Consider the following 12,673-nt stretch of genomic DNA (forward strand, 5'->3'; position numbering starts at 1 on the left):
CAGATCTGTGTGAGCACCACCCTGGGCATCGGAATGTATTGTGAACTTGCTTTCCAGGCTGGCAGCTCCTGGGTGGCAGGAAAGTGCCTCCGGGCGCCAGCCCAGACCCAACCCAGGTCAGACACGCGGTAAAGGAGCTTTTTCAAAGTGAGTGATTGGGGAAGGGACTGCTTTTGGAAGCTTGTTAGTGGTCCTAGAAGTGGAGATGTGCCTGATTCCTGAACCCCTCCCCCCCCCGTGTGTGTGTGTGTGTGTGTGTGTGTTTTCTATGGTACTGGGTAGGAAGGGGGCGGACATCCTGCGGACCCTGTCTTTCAGCTTTCAGGAGCTCCACACACGCACGGCTCTCTTGAGTTTTCCTGAGGACTCATGCGAGGGCTGCCAGCCCTCGCATCCCATTCCCGAGCCGGCTGTGTCACATTGGGCTCGGTCTCCATCCCTCCATCGCCCACCAAGGCGGGAGTGGCCGGGGTCTGCGCAGCTCCATCGGGCGCCCATGGCTGCAGAACGGGCGGGGAGAGGGCGCCCGGGCTGCTGAGCGCGCGGTGCCTCCTCCCCGGGTGAACAGATGTCTCGGAATTTTAGATGTGCTCTCCTCCCCTCCTCACAACAACTCCCCTCCCCAGCTGGCACCGGCTGTGGCCTGGCGCCCTTCCCCCCAACCCCGCACGCCCAGGGCAGAACGACTCGTGGATCACGCAAGGCGGTCCCGAGGTCTGGGCCTGGCGGCCGCTGGGAACACCGGTCGCTGCAGGAGCCTCTCATCTTTAGCTCTTCTCCCTCGCCTCCTCACCTCTGCAGCCCCGACCTCGACCTCCCTCCGCCTCGGCTGGGCTGGGTCCCTACCCCCTGGCGCGCAGCCTGCTCCCCAAGACCCATGTCTATACAGACCCTCGCACTTTGCAACAGAAACTCCTCCTGGCAACTTCGGCTGAATTCCTCCCTCTAGAGACCCTCTTTTCCCTGCCTTCTGGGAACACCCCCCCCCCAACTGGCCTCCTGCCCTGGGTAGAAACCAGAGTTAATACGGAAAACCTAGGGGGACGGACAGGGTCGGGGGTCCGAATTAAGGAGGAGGAGGAGGCAGGCTTGGCCTGGAGCTTCCAGCCACCCCAAAATTTCCAATCACTGCCAATTAATGAATAATCCAATTCCGTGGACCCCCGACTCTGGGAAGGGGGCGGGACCCGCAGCGAGCGGGAGGGGGGTCTTGGCAGCCCTCGGCCGCAGGGTGGTGCCAGGCGCCCTCCCCCCCACCCGCCAGCATTCCGAGGTAACAGGCATTTGTTACCCAACTGGTGCCAGGAGCGATTGGCAGGTTCCAGTAAGCACACAGATGTCCCCGCGTTCACTCTTCTGATATGAATTCTGTCAGCCCCGAATCCGAGAGAGAAAAGCAGACAGAGTCACAGACACACCGGGCGCAGACAGGGATTGTCTGGGGCACACACCACTGTGCAGCAAGACTTCTCCTTTCATGGGGAAAAAGAATTGAAAAGAAAAAGAAAATAGAAATACTCTAATTTGGGGAGGACATTTCCACGTTCCTGGCCCCTGTTGCCCTCCCAGATTTTACCCATAGCCCTGAGGACTCTCCCTCCTTCTCCCCTCCAAAAACAAAACAAAACAAAAACAAACCCCTCACACACAAAATCCCACTTCAAAGCTATAGCCTGGCTGGCCAGCAGGACCAGCAGTGTCTTGGAATTCTAGAAATTCGGTGTGCATGCAAGCTCTAGGACCCTCAATGTTCAGTCCTAGAACCTCTGACTTTTGAAATTGAAGAGCTTTCAAAATGTTCAAATTGCACCCAGAGCCAATCCTTGCGTCATCCTCTTTCTATGGGAGGAGGATATGGGTGCAGCACCCCATCTTCCCATCCCTGAGTGATGGCCCAGTACACCTGGCTCTCAAGAGCCAGCTTGGGAATCTGGCAATCCATCCAAAGGCAGCCACCTGCCCTTGCAACCAGGAGCATCCTGGGGAGGACAAACCCTCTGACTACTGTTGCTTCCCAGGCCAGGCACCATTCCAGCTGCTGGCCCACTCTGACCCTGGGTGTCCCACCTGGCCACCCTGCCTCCCCCATGCAGGAGCAAGTTGGCTGGTCACCCGGCATCTGTGAGCGGGGTGGGCTTGAGAGCCACCAGAGAACAGCTGGAGCTCCTGGAAGGCAGCAAGGTGGGCAATAGGGTCAGAGAATCTTCTTCCTGACAGTAGAGCCGGGCATGGTGGGGTATGGGTTGTGGGCTATGGGGTGGCATGGTGTGTGTGTGTGTGTGTGTGTGTGTGTGTGTGTGTGTGTGTGTGTGTGTGTGTTTTAATCCTTTTCTTTCTTTTAAAAGAAAAAGCCCCCATCCTGTGTCATCATTTTTATGGGATCTGCAATTCTGGCAAAAATCTGTCTTTAATTTAGCTGTCCATATAAAAATCCTCACTGTATAATAATGAACAGATGCCATGGAATTTAAGCTGGAGTCTGGGCTCCTCCCCGCCTTCCCCCCGCGCCTGGCACCGGGCACCGGGCACCGGCTGAGTGGCACAGACTGGCACCGACGCGCCAGCGAAGGGTGGGCAGGGGGCGACCTGGGCGTAGCGCCAGGGCGCTGGGGTAGAAAAGGGGCGTCAGGCGCTGGGCTTGGCCAGGCGGGGGGGACCTTTCCGTGGAGGGACCAAGAGCGAAGCGGGTGAGGGAGGCTTCTGTGTTTTTTACAAAAGGATCACTAGTTAAGGATTTGTGTTTGGTGGGGCTTAGGGGCCTGATGCTTCTTCTGATATACGCATATATATGTATATATTTTAAGCAGTACCCTCCCTTCTCTAGAAACGCAAATATTCTCGAGATTTAAGCTGGGTTATTTGTGACCCTCCCTGAGCCGCTCCCTCTCTGCCTCGCTTTCCAAGCCCCGCCGCGGAGCGCCAGTTCGCTGCAAGCGGGATCGCTCTGTGCCCAGCCGGCCCGCAGCCTCCGCGCTATTCCCTATTCCCGATGCGGACGCCTCCAGGGGCTCCCTGGCAGTTCCCACGGGGCAAGCAGCGCCCTGTCGTCCTCCAGGAGAGAGACCCAAGGTGGCCTTAGAGAGGAAAACCGGCGACGCGAAGGCGAAAGAGAAAGCTCCACCTGCCCTCTATACTCCAGTCTTGCGCTGTTTTCAAGAGGGGGAAAAAAAAAAGAGATGGTGTGCGTCCTGTGCGCCCTGCTGCCTCCGCCTGCAGTGTTGAGAAAGCAGGGCGGGAGGGGTTGGTTTGGAGGTGCCCCCCGCCCCGCCACCACTCCGTCCGCATCCCTCGCCTTTAATTCGACTCTGGTGAGAACAGATGTCCCAAGCCGGGCGGACTGCCCAGACCCCGCCCAGCTGTGCCCTTGGCGAAGACTTGGCTGAGAGTAGGAACTGGCACGCGGGTCCCGGGGGGGCTGGGGCGGGAATGGGGGCTCTAGGGGCTCCAGAAGGGCTTGACCGCTGCCTCGGTCTCTTGGTCAGTGCAGCCTGTAGCCGGAGATGGGAAAACCCCAGTCCTAATTCCATTAATTCTAAAAAGAAGTGAGAAGAAAACAAGCAGAGAGAGCAATGTGACTGATCAGGTGCACAACCTGGGTGTGGAGTTCGCAGCCCCAGCCTGCCCTAGGAGACAGCTGAGCTCCTGCACTGGACCAGACAAGGGAACTGGCAATGCCAGAGCCACACATCTGGGAGAGCCTCCACCAATGCCAGCCACAGCTGCTGCTGCCAGCCTCACTACTGCCAGCCTGGAATTCCCTGGTCACGACCCCTTCCTGCACAAAGGGACTGAGGAAATCCTATCACTGTAGTCTCCCCTTGGGAAGTCCCCCCCCACGGCCCTCCGCTTGCCGCTTCCCGCCCCCACACCCCTTGGGGGGCATGAGGATGGGGCTTCCCCAAGTGGGGGACGGGGTGGGGCATGTGGGAGGTCAGGTGGGGAATGTGGCTTCTTACCCCTTTCCTCCAGGGCAGAAACTTTGTTGAGAATTGTGGCAGATGCCTGGCCGGGCCAGGAAGGTTGCAGCAGGACTCAGAACCAGGACTGGACGTGGAGGCTTCTCCCCACCCAGGTGACAGCTTTGCTCTGAGTTTGTGGCCAGCACCTGGCTGCCCTGGCCAGCAGCAAGGAAGAATGGCAGCAGCATGGTGGGGTGAGAGCTGGGAAGCCTGCTGGGACAAGGGGAGGCCTGACTGCCCCCTCCCACTTCCTGGGAAAAAAAAAAAAAAGGAAAGGAAGGAAGAAAGAAAAGCAGCAAGCAGCTTTCTCCTTCCAGCACTTGGGAGTGGCGGGTTGCCCCTCTGTCCGGTGAGAGAGAGTGCCGAGCCAGGTTAAGCCTGCCGGGCCAGCTCTGGCCTGCGCTGCGCCAGGGGGAGGTGGAATCCTGTGGACCCCCCGCTACCCACCCAAGCCCAGGAGTAGGTGACTTCCTGCGAGGGTGACTGGAGAGAGAGAAGAAAGCAGGAACGAAACCGGGAACCTTTGACCGCTGCGGGGAAAGCCTGGCGCCCCGCTGACCGACTTGCCAGGCAAAGGTTCAGAGACGCAAACCCAACTCAGAGGGCTCCCGAGCGCCAGGGCTTTCCTGTCGCCTGCCCCTGTGGGGTTGTCCATCGGGTAGTCCCCCTGGGATTCGAAATCCGAGTTGGCCTTTAGGGCAAGTGAACAGCGCTCCTCCCCCCTCCCCAGGTGGCTGGAACGCAGGGAAAGGGTCAGGGGACAGGCAGCCACAGCTTTTCCTCCCTTTCCCGCCAGAGAGGCAGCGAACCGCCAGGACGCCCAACCATGGCAATATCTCTGACATTTTCCAAAATGCTGGACTCGCTGCGGCGGCTGGAAAAGCAGAGGGAAAACACCCTCCCCGGGTGAACCCGGCCGCGTCTTGAGCCGAGCACGGCGGCTGGTGCACGCTTGGAGATCCTGTCCCTCAGGCCTGGGCACCAGGGGTTCCCCGCGGCGCCTTCTGGCCGCTGGCCCCCCAGCACCACCTCGCTGGCCCCTCCTGCTGCTGCTGAGCTCCTCTGGACGTGTCTGCGCGCGAGCGCGAGAGAACAAGAGAGAGAGAAAGCGACCTGGGAGGGGGCGTCTGGGGCTGAGTGTCCGCGCACATCTTCTTCTCCTGCTCATCGCGCCATCTCGCCAGGGAAAGTTGAGTGTCGGGGAGGGCGAGGAGCGGGTAGAACGCAGCCAGAGTGCAGGCGCCGCGGAGGAAGGATGGGACCGCTGGAGTGGACGCCAGGATTCGCCGGAAGCGGAGGTGCTCTCAGGATCTCCGCCCTCCAAGGGGCCGCTACGCCCCCCACCCTGAGCAAACACAGATTCAGTGGCTCAAGAGTTAGCCACCTGCTGCGAAAAGCGCAGGCATCTCGCTTCAAAAGCAGAATGGGACTGCACAGGATGGCCCTTAGAGGGATGTGTCTGCCGTCTGGCCAGGGAAGCCACGTGGAGGGGTCAGTTGCTTCTGGCCTCAAACAACCTGGATTTCACCCAGCCCAGCCCAGCCCAGCCCTGGACTTCAGAGGCAGTTCTGGGAAACCGGCTGAAGCTGAATGGGAGGGGGAGCCCAGTCCAACTGACCTGTTTCCCAGGCTGGCTAAAATCCGGGTCTTTTCTCTCCCGCGCTGTTTCTGCCAACCCCACCTGGGGCCCACCTGACCTCTTTAAGTTCCAGTTTGGTGTGCAAGGCTTGAAATAAGTGGGAGAGAAGGAAAGCGGGCATTCCCCTTTCCCGCCCCTTTCTTCAGGGGTGGTTCTGAAGTCCCTAAGACACCCCCATTAGTCAGTGACAAGGACTATCCTGTGGACCAAGAACCCAATGGTGAGCAAGCTCATGCTAGTCAGGCAATATGAGAGAATTCCAGGGAAGACAGTGAAATTTGGAAAGAATTGCAGTGAATTTTTTTTCAAAAATTGCTGGAGAATCCCAGCTGGGCCTCATGCCATGTCAGCTCCCCAGGTTGGAAGGGTAAGGAGGGTCTCCCTGAGCAAGCTAGCGAGGGTCAGCTTCCCGAAGCATTCAGGAGGCTACCAAGAGACCACCTGCTGGGCATCTCTCTGCTGGGCAGGTGGAAGGGGGTGCAGGTGAACTTTTATAGGGGCTGCTGAGCTCTGGTTCAGCGTAACGCACCTGCCTTTTATCATTTAGGATCTCCTCCAACTATCTTGAATGTTCTTGCTTTTGTCTGGGAGCTCTCATTTTGAGACCCTGGACCAAACCTTTTACAGCCCTAGCACAACTGACCTCCATCCTCAGTCTCAATGCTACAATCCCCACATTAGCCCTGAAACAATTCAGCAACAAGAAAATGGATTCAGGAAAGAGTGTCTGAAACAGCATCTTTAAGGAAACCTCAGGTGTTGGGGCTTTAAGATGAAGATCTTTGGGGACTTAAATCCCTCTCCAAAGATTCAGACTGTGGTGGGCATGGAGGGTGGGGAGGGTGTGTGTTTTGGGGGGATGGTGGGGGAAATCCTTAAGGCTGTAGGTTCAGCCTCTGTCTCCAAGGCTAAAAGACTAAGAGGCTGCCTTGCCTGGACCCAGCAGGCTTTCCCCAGGGCTTTGCATTGTGCCTGCCCTCACTAGATGATAGTCCAGGCCAGGGACCTTCACCGGGCAGGGAGGAGGACCCATGCTTAAGAAGAGCTTCTTCCCATGCTGTGGGTGGGCACACAGCTGCCCTAGAAGACCTCATCACCATGCCGGAAAATGCCAACATTTTCAAAGCTCCAGGGGCAGACTTCCCTAGACCCCTGACTCAGACTGCTGCTTCGTGATCTTACTAGCATCAATATTTTTCATAGAAAAATAGCCCTGTCTGGCACTGAGGGAGGGCTGCCCTCCCTCTGTTTTTTGTTTTTGTTTTTTTGCAGCAGCGGGTGGAGGACTGCAAAATGATCTGCTGGTCCCACCTGGACCCTTCACCAGCAGTGGTAGGGGTTGGGGGTGATGATGGTGGAGAATGCTGTTTTCCAAGAAGGCACCTTGCTTTGTGCCAGGGCTGCATGTATCCAGTGCTGGCATGGGAGGGGCAGTGAGTGTGGTTGATCCTATGCCCATTGAGGGCCTGTGAGGGTCTGCATGCTGGGATCCTAATGCCAGCCAGCAATGTCCCCAATCCTCTGGCCTCTGAACAGTCTCTTGCCACTCTGTCTGGGTCATGTTAGTCTCCCACCACTCCATCCCCTCCCACACAAGAAAAAAAGCAAAAGTAAGCCACCTTGAGCAACTGGGTCCATCTTTGCATCTCATTTACATAAATATTTATTAATCGTCATTAAACTGAACAGAAACACGCAATGCACTTCGGGTGTCCGACGGGAGTTTCTTCGCTACAAGAGGAAGGTAAAATTGCGTGTAGGTGTGTGGGTGAGGGTGTGGATGTGTCACCTGTGGGTCTGGTTTGTGTTTTTGCATTTTTGCAGCCTGTGTTTGGATACCTGGTTCCCTGCCTCTGGTGAGGAGGAGGAGGTGAACTTCTGCTCCTTTGGGGAGAAACCTCCCTGGGGGAGCCTTCAGCTCTTTCCTGGCCCACTTGCCAGGCAAAAGCCAGCAGGGCATCTGGGACAAAATAGACCTGCTCCAGCCTTTAGGAATCGCTGAGCACCTGGTGCCCACCCAGTGGCTATCTGGTCAAGAACAGGATTCCACCTCCTCCAGGATCCCGTTCCTCCCCACCCCACTCCTCTTACCTCAGGAGGGGATGGAACTGCCTGGGAGACAAGCTGGGGGCCTCAAGTTCACTTCCCTATGCCCACTGGAAGCCCCTGCCAAGCCTCTGTGTGTGTGTGTGTGTGTGTGTGTCTGTGCGCGTGTGCAGTGTGGTGTGTGTGTCTCTCATGCAAGCCCTCCCTCCCCAAACCGACCCCCAACAGTTTGCCATTCCATACAAATTTGGAAACAGGTTTTTAAAAAACAGCATGACGCACAACGGGGGACGGGGGTGGGGGAGGGCAGTGGCACTGGGGCCCCAAATCTCCGAGTCATTTGATTGTAGGAACCTGGGGAGGGGAGGGGGCGGCGCGGGCCCCCACTTCACCAAAGTGCACTGACCCGCGCTGGGCGGGGCGGCCCGCGGGCCGGGAGGGGCCGCTAGGCTCGGTCAGAACCTCCTTGCATAGATATTTGTGTCTTTTTATTATTGGTAGTATTGTTATTATTATTTTGCCTTTTATTGCTTCTAAAAGTTCTTACTGCATTTTATCTCCGATCCGGACTCTGCGTTCGGTCTCCGTTGCCTCTTAGCTTTTTGTTTTGTTTTTTATATTAAAAAAAAAAAAAGCGAAAAGGGAAAAACGGATTCTAGTTACAAATCGTCATGATTTCTCTCTTTCCTCTCAATCCACGTCCCCTCCCGCTAAAATAAAAGTCGGAAAAAACGGGAGACTCGGGGGTAAGGGTGAAGGCGGTCCAGGTCCCCACCCCCGACTCTCCGGCCCGGGGCCCTGGCTTCTGGCCCCTTTGCCCGGTTGCTTTTTGCCTCGGCAGGTCGTTGGTTTTTACAATAAATGCGGAGAGGAGAAAAACCTCACCCCTCAGCTCCGCTGCCCACCTCACCCATGCTTTCAGACCTGCAGGGACTGGGGTGGTCCCTGGGGAGCGCTTGGAGAGAGGTCCCTGGAGAAACACTTCCTGGGATCAAGAAGGAGCGAACCCTTGGGGGGGTGGGAGGGTAGAGTGGAGGCTTGTCCCCTGGTGGGGATGCCAGGCCCCTGGGACGGACCACCCAGGGATACAGAGGCCCGCGGCGTTCCGGAGAGCCACAGGCCCTGCAGCGTCGGCCCTTGCGCTCCCGGCTCCCCGCGCCCGGCGCCGGGAAGGTGAGGATGCCCCTGCCCTTGGGGGTGGGGGTGTTGGGGGGTGGGGCGCAAAGGCCAAAGAAAAAAAGCAGGGGACCAGGCGCGAGGAATCAGTTATGGAAGAACGCGTTGAGCTCCTCGTACATGGGCCCCCGGTCGTGGTGAAGGTGCATATCGTAAGACAAGAGATTCTCCGAGTGGACGCCCCCGCGCACGGCCGAAGAGCCGAAGACCAGCCCGTGGCCCGCGGGCCGCGAGCCGGGCAGCGCCGAGTAGTGCATAGAGTAGTGGTAGCTCTTCTCGTGGTCGGGCGACGAGTCCTGCTTGAGCGAGAAGTTGCCGTTGAGGCAGAGCGGGGGGCTGAGCGGGCCCTCGTACTCGGAGCTGTTGTAGTCCGGGCTCGCGCCGCCGCCGCCCGCCGCCGCGTACAGCGTCTCGTAGGCGGCGCAGTAACCGTGGGTCCGCAGGGCATGTGCCGCGCCGCCGCCCAGGCCGCCGGCCGCCTGGCACTGCGCTCCCGCCAAGCGCGAGCACGGGTACGGGTAAGGGTGCATGGCGAACGGGCCACCCGAGCCGTGGAAGCGGCCCGCGCCGTCGGCTCCCTGCTCCGTAAGGAAGTTGCGCGAGTTGAGCTGAAGGCAGCCGGCCACCAGGTTGGTGGTGGGCTGTGACAGACCCTTGCACAGAGTCTGCACGTAGGACACCAGGTCGGGCCGCTTGCCGGAGCGCAGGATCTCCGAGAGCGCCCAGATGTAGTTCTTGGCCAGGCGCAGCGTCTCGATCTTGGACAGCTTCTGCGTCTTGGAGTAGCACGGCACCACCTTGCGCAGGTTGTCCAGAGCCGCGTTCAGGTCGTGCATGCGGTTACGCTCCCGCGCGTTCGCCTTCTGGCGCCGCAGCTTGGAGCGCTCTAGGCGCGCCTTGGTCATCTTGCGCTTCTTGGGTCCGCGCTTCTTGGGTCGCTCGCCCTCCGCCTCGTCCAGCCCTTCCTCCTCCTCCTCCTCCTCTTCTTCCTCGCCCCCCAGCTCGCCTTCCTCCTTGACCTCCGCTAACGCGGCCTCCGGCACTTCTTCTCCGCGGAGAGGAACCGGCTTGGCGGCCCTGGCTGGTCCCGGAGCCCCCTGCCCGGGCGCTGGAGGAGGTGGCGGCGGTGCGTCGCCCTTGTCGCTCCTCGGCTCGTCGTCGTCGCCGTCGGCCCAGCTGGCGAACTTGGGCACGTCCGAGAGGAGGCCGGGCTCGCTGAATAGCCGGGTCAGCATGGTGCCTGAGGGCGCCCCGCGGGCGGGTGGGCAGGAAAGGGAGACAGCACAGAGTGAGGGGCGCGCAGGGGTCACGACGCCCGCCGCCCACCCCCACCGCCCACCCCCGGCTCCTGCGGGGTCCTGCCCCAGAAACGACCCGGGGACGCCCACCTTCTCCCTCGTGCCCCGCCCAAAGCCAGCCCTGCCCTGCCCTGCCCGGTCGCCGCCCGCCTGGGATCTCGGCCCAGGCCCTCGCTCAGGTGCTGGGCCCCAGCTCCGCCCCTCACTGGAATGGGGGCTCCCCGCGGCCAGCTCTTAGGGTCAGGGCGGGGATCGAGTGCAGCGGCGGAGGTTCGGGGGCAGCTGAAAGGACCAGAGAGCCTAGCCTGGAGAGGCGGCGCGCCCGCCCGGAATGTCCGATCGCTGCCCGCGGCGGAGCGAGGCTGGGCGGCCGCCGGTGCAGACCGCTGCCCAGCTCCGAGGCTCGCGCGGCCGGGGCCCCTCGGCCGGGCTCCCCCACCCCACCGCCCCTCGCCCGCTCTCACCCCCACGCTCCCTAATCCAATTTGCAACTTGGCCGCGCGCCGCCCCCGGCTCGGCCCCCATCCCCGGCAGCCCCAGCTCCATAGGCGGCAGGATCGACTCCTGCCGCCGGTGCGTGCTCGGCTCGAGGAGCCGGCCCCGGACGCCAGGGAGCCGAGAGCTGGGCGTGGGGAGGAGACGCCGGAGCGAGCCCACTCCGTCTCCCCCGCGGCCAGGGACCCCCTTCCCCTCTGCAAACTGCCTGCCTCCCGCACGGCTCTCCGGATCTCGTTGTATTTCGGGATCGTTAGGGAGATATCCAAATTTGTTTGTTTGCTTTTCTCTTTTTTGGGGGGGTGGGGGTGGGGGGAAAGGTCGCGGGTTCCTTCGGGACAACCATGGGATGAGGGGGTTCCCCGTCTCGACCTCGTCGCGCCCCCACCGGGGCTTCTGCCTCCTCACCCCACCCCACCCCAGCCCAGCCCGCGGCGGGGCAGAGACGCCTCCCTCCGCGCCCCCCTGAGCTGCAGCCCTTAGGGGAGCGCGGACCAGGGGTTGCCTCGGATGCCCACCCAGTGTGTGGGGTGGGATCGTCCTGGGCCAGGAGGATGGGGGACTGTCCCATCGGCCGAAGCGGCCGCCCCTTTCCAGGCGGCGGGTCAGACGCAGCCCCCTTTCGGACAACTTACCTCGGAGAGGAGTCAAGGGGAGAGGGGAGGGGAGGGGGGAGGGGGCGAGAGAGAGGGGGGAGAAGAGGGCTTCTCTAGCTTATTTCATTGTTCCCCCATCGTCAGGGAGCGGGGGCAGCGGCTCCTCAAGGCGGCGGGCGCCGGCGTCTTCAGAGCGCCATGCGAACCGCGGAGCGAGTGTGGCATCTCTACCAGGCGGGGTACCAGCCTCTATGCCAGGCCATATGGGCTTGGCACGTCACGGGCAGCAGCTATCACATGAGAGACGGTGATTGGCATGCGTCTGCATTGGGGGAGAGCCGGCTCCCCCGGGACCCGCCGCCATCTGTCACTCTCTACTCCAAAAAAAAAAAAAATTAAATAAATAAAGGAAATAAATAAATATCTCCATCGCCCTCCCATCCCCGCCCAACGCAGGGAAATCAGGGATGGAGGCGGGAGGGGGAGGAATTGCCCCCCTTCGGGAGAAAGGGCTCTCCCCTACTCCCCCCAGCCCCCGACCTGGGAACAATGGGGTGGCCAGCCTGGGAACAGGGAGCTTGGGGCGGCCACCAATTCTGAGACTCCCGTAGGGTGCCGCTCTGTCCATTTCCTCCCTACAGGCCTCGGAGGTGGGTTAGGGTCCAGAAGACCCTGGGTGGGGAGAAGGGACCCCCTTCCTTGCCCTCACCCCCAGGAGGGTCTCCTCCACCACAAAGGGACAGCTGAGGCCCCCTCCTAGGGTGGGTGTGGGGGGACGTCCCTGGCCCAAGCCCCATAGGTAGATGTTGGCACCCTGCCATCCCTCATCCCTGTCTGCCCCTCCCCCAGCCGCCCGCACGCACACACAACATATGTGGCTGAACGAAATTCAAACCAAGGCAAAGACAGAGAAAGGGAAAGATTTTGCTTGGTGTCTGTGCCTCTGCATGGGCGTGTGTGTGTGTGAGTGTGTGTGGAGGGGTACATATGTGTTTCTGTGGAGTCAGTGGCAGGGAGGCATGGCTGTGGATGTGTGGGCATGTGTGTGCTGGGGTGAGGGGGCAGGACCCTGGAGATAAACCGGGTACCCACTCCTCTAAGGGTGCAGGAGAAGGGCTAGTCTGGACTGCTAACCTAGAAACCTCTCTCCACCCACCCCCATCTACTTCCCCTGGCAGAATGGCGGCAGGCATCCCAGCAGCAGCTTGCTCCCCCCTTCTGCACCCCCACAGGCTGATTTAGAGGAGGAAGGGGCTGAGCTGGGCACTGTCGGGCGTTCTGCTCCTCCTGCAAAATGCACAGAAGCCTTGGTGGTCATGCCGACCCCAGCGGTGCTGAGCCGCGCAGGTCAGACAGGTGTCTGGAAAAGGAAGGGAGGAAATTTGCCGCTTCCCCTTCCAGCGCACCCCTCAGCCCTCCCCCCTGGGTCACACACAGATGCTTGCAGCACAAGTGAGGCAGGTA

General features: G+C 60.4%; 1 protein-coding gene across 1 annotated transcript; it reads right to left on the minus strand.

Annotated features, from left to right (window-relative positions):
• Positions 1-8,573: 8,573 nt before the first annotated feature.
• NEUROD2 (neuronal differentiation 2) lies at positions 8,574-11,438 on the minus strand. The gene is made up of 2 exons (XM_041001348.1): positions 11,249-11,438; positions 8,574-10,060 (listed from the first exon to the last, which is right to left on the minus strand). The coding sequence occupies exon 2, from the start codon at positions 10,053-10,055 to the stop codon at positions 8,907-8,909; it is 1,149 nt and encodes a 382-aa protein (XP_040857282.1). The 5' UTR covers positions 10,056-10,060; positions 11,249-11,438; the 3' UTR covers positions 8,574-8,906.
• Between the last annotated feature and the right edge of the window lie 1,235 nt (positions 11,439-12,673).

The sequence above is a fragment of the Ochotona curzoniae genome, unplaced genomic scaffold (genome assembly GCF_017591425.1).
Source record: "Ochotona curzoniae isolate NIBS_2020 unplaced genomic scaffold, NIBS_Ocur_1.0 scaffold_2453, whole genome shotgun sequence".
Lineage (NCBI taxonomy): Eukaryota > Metazoa > Chordata > Mammalia > Lagomorpha > Ochotonidae > Ochotona > Ochotona curzoniae.

What these genes read in the sequence shown, in the direction of transcription:
- NEUROD2 (XM_041001348.1), bottom strand. Translation starts at nt 10,055, where the DNA reads ATGCTGACCCGGCTATTCAGCGAGCCCGGCCTCCTCTCGGACGTGCCC.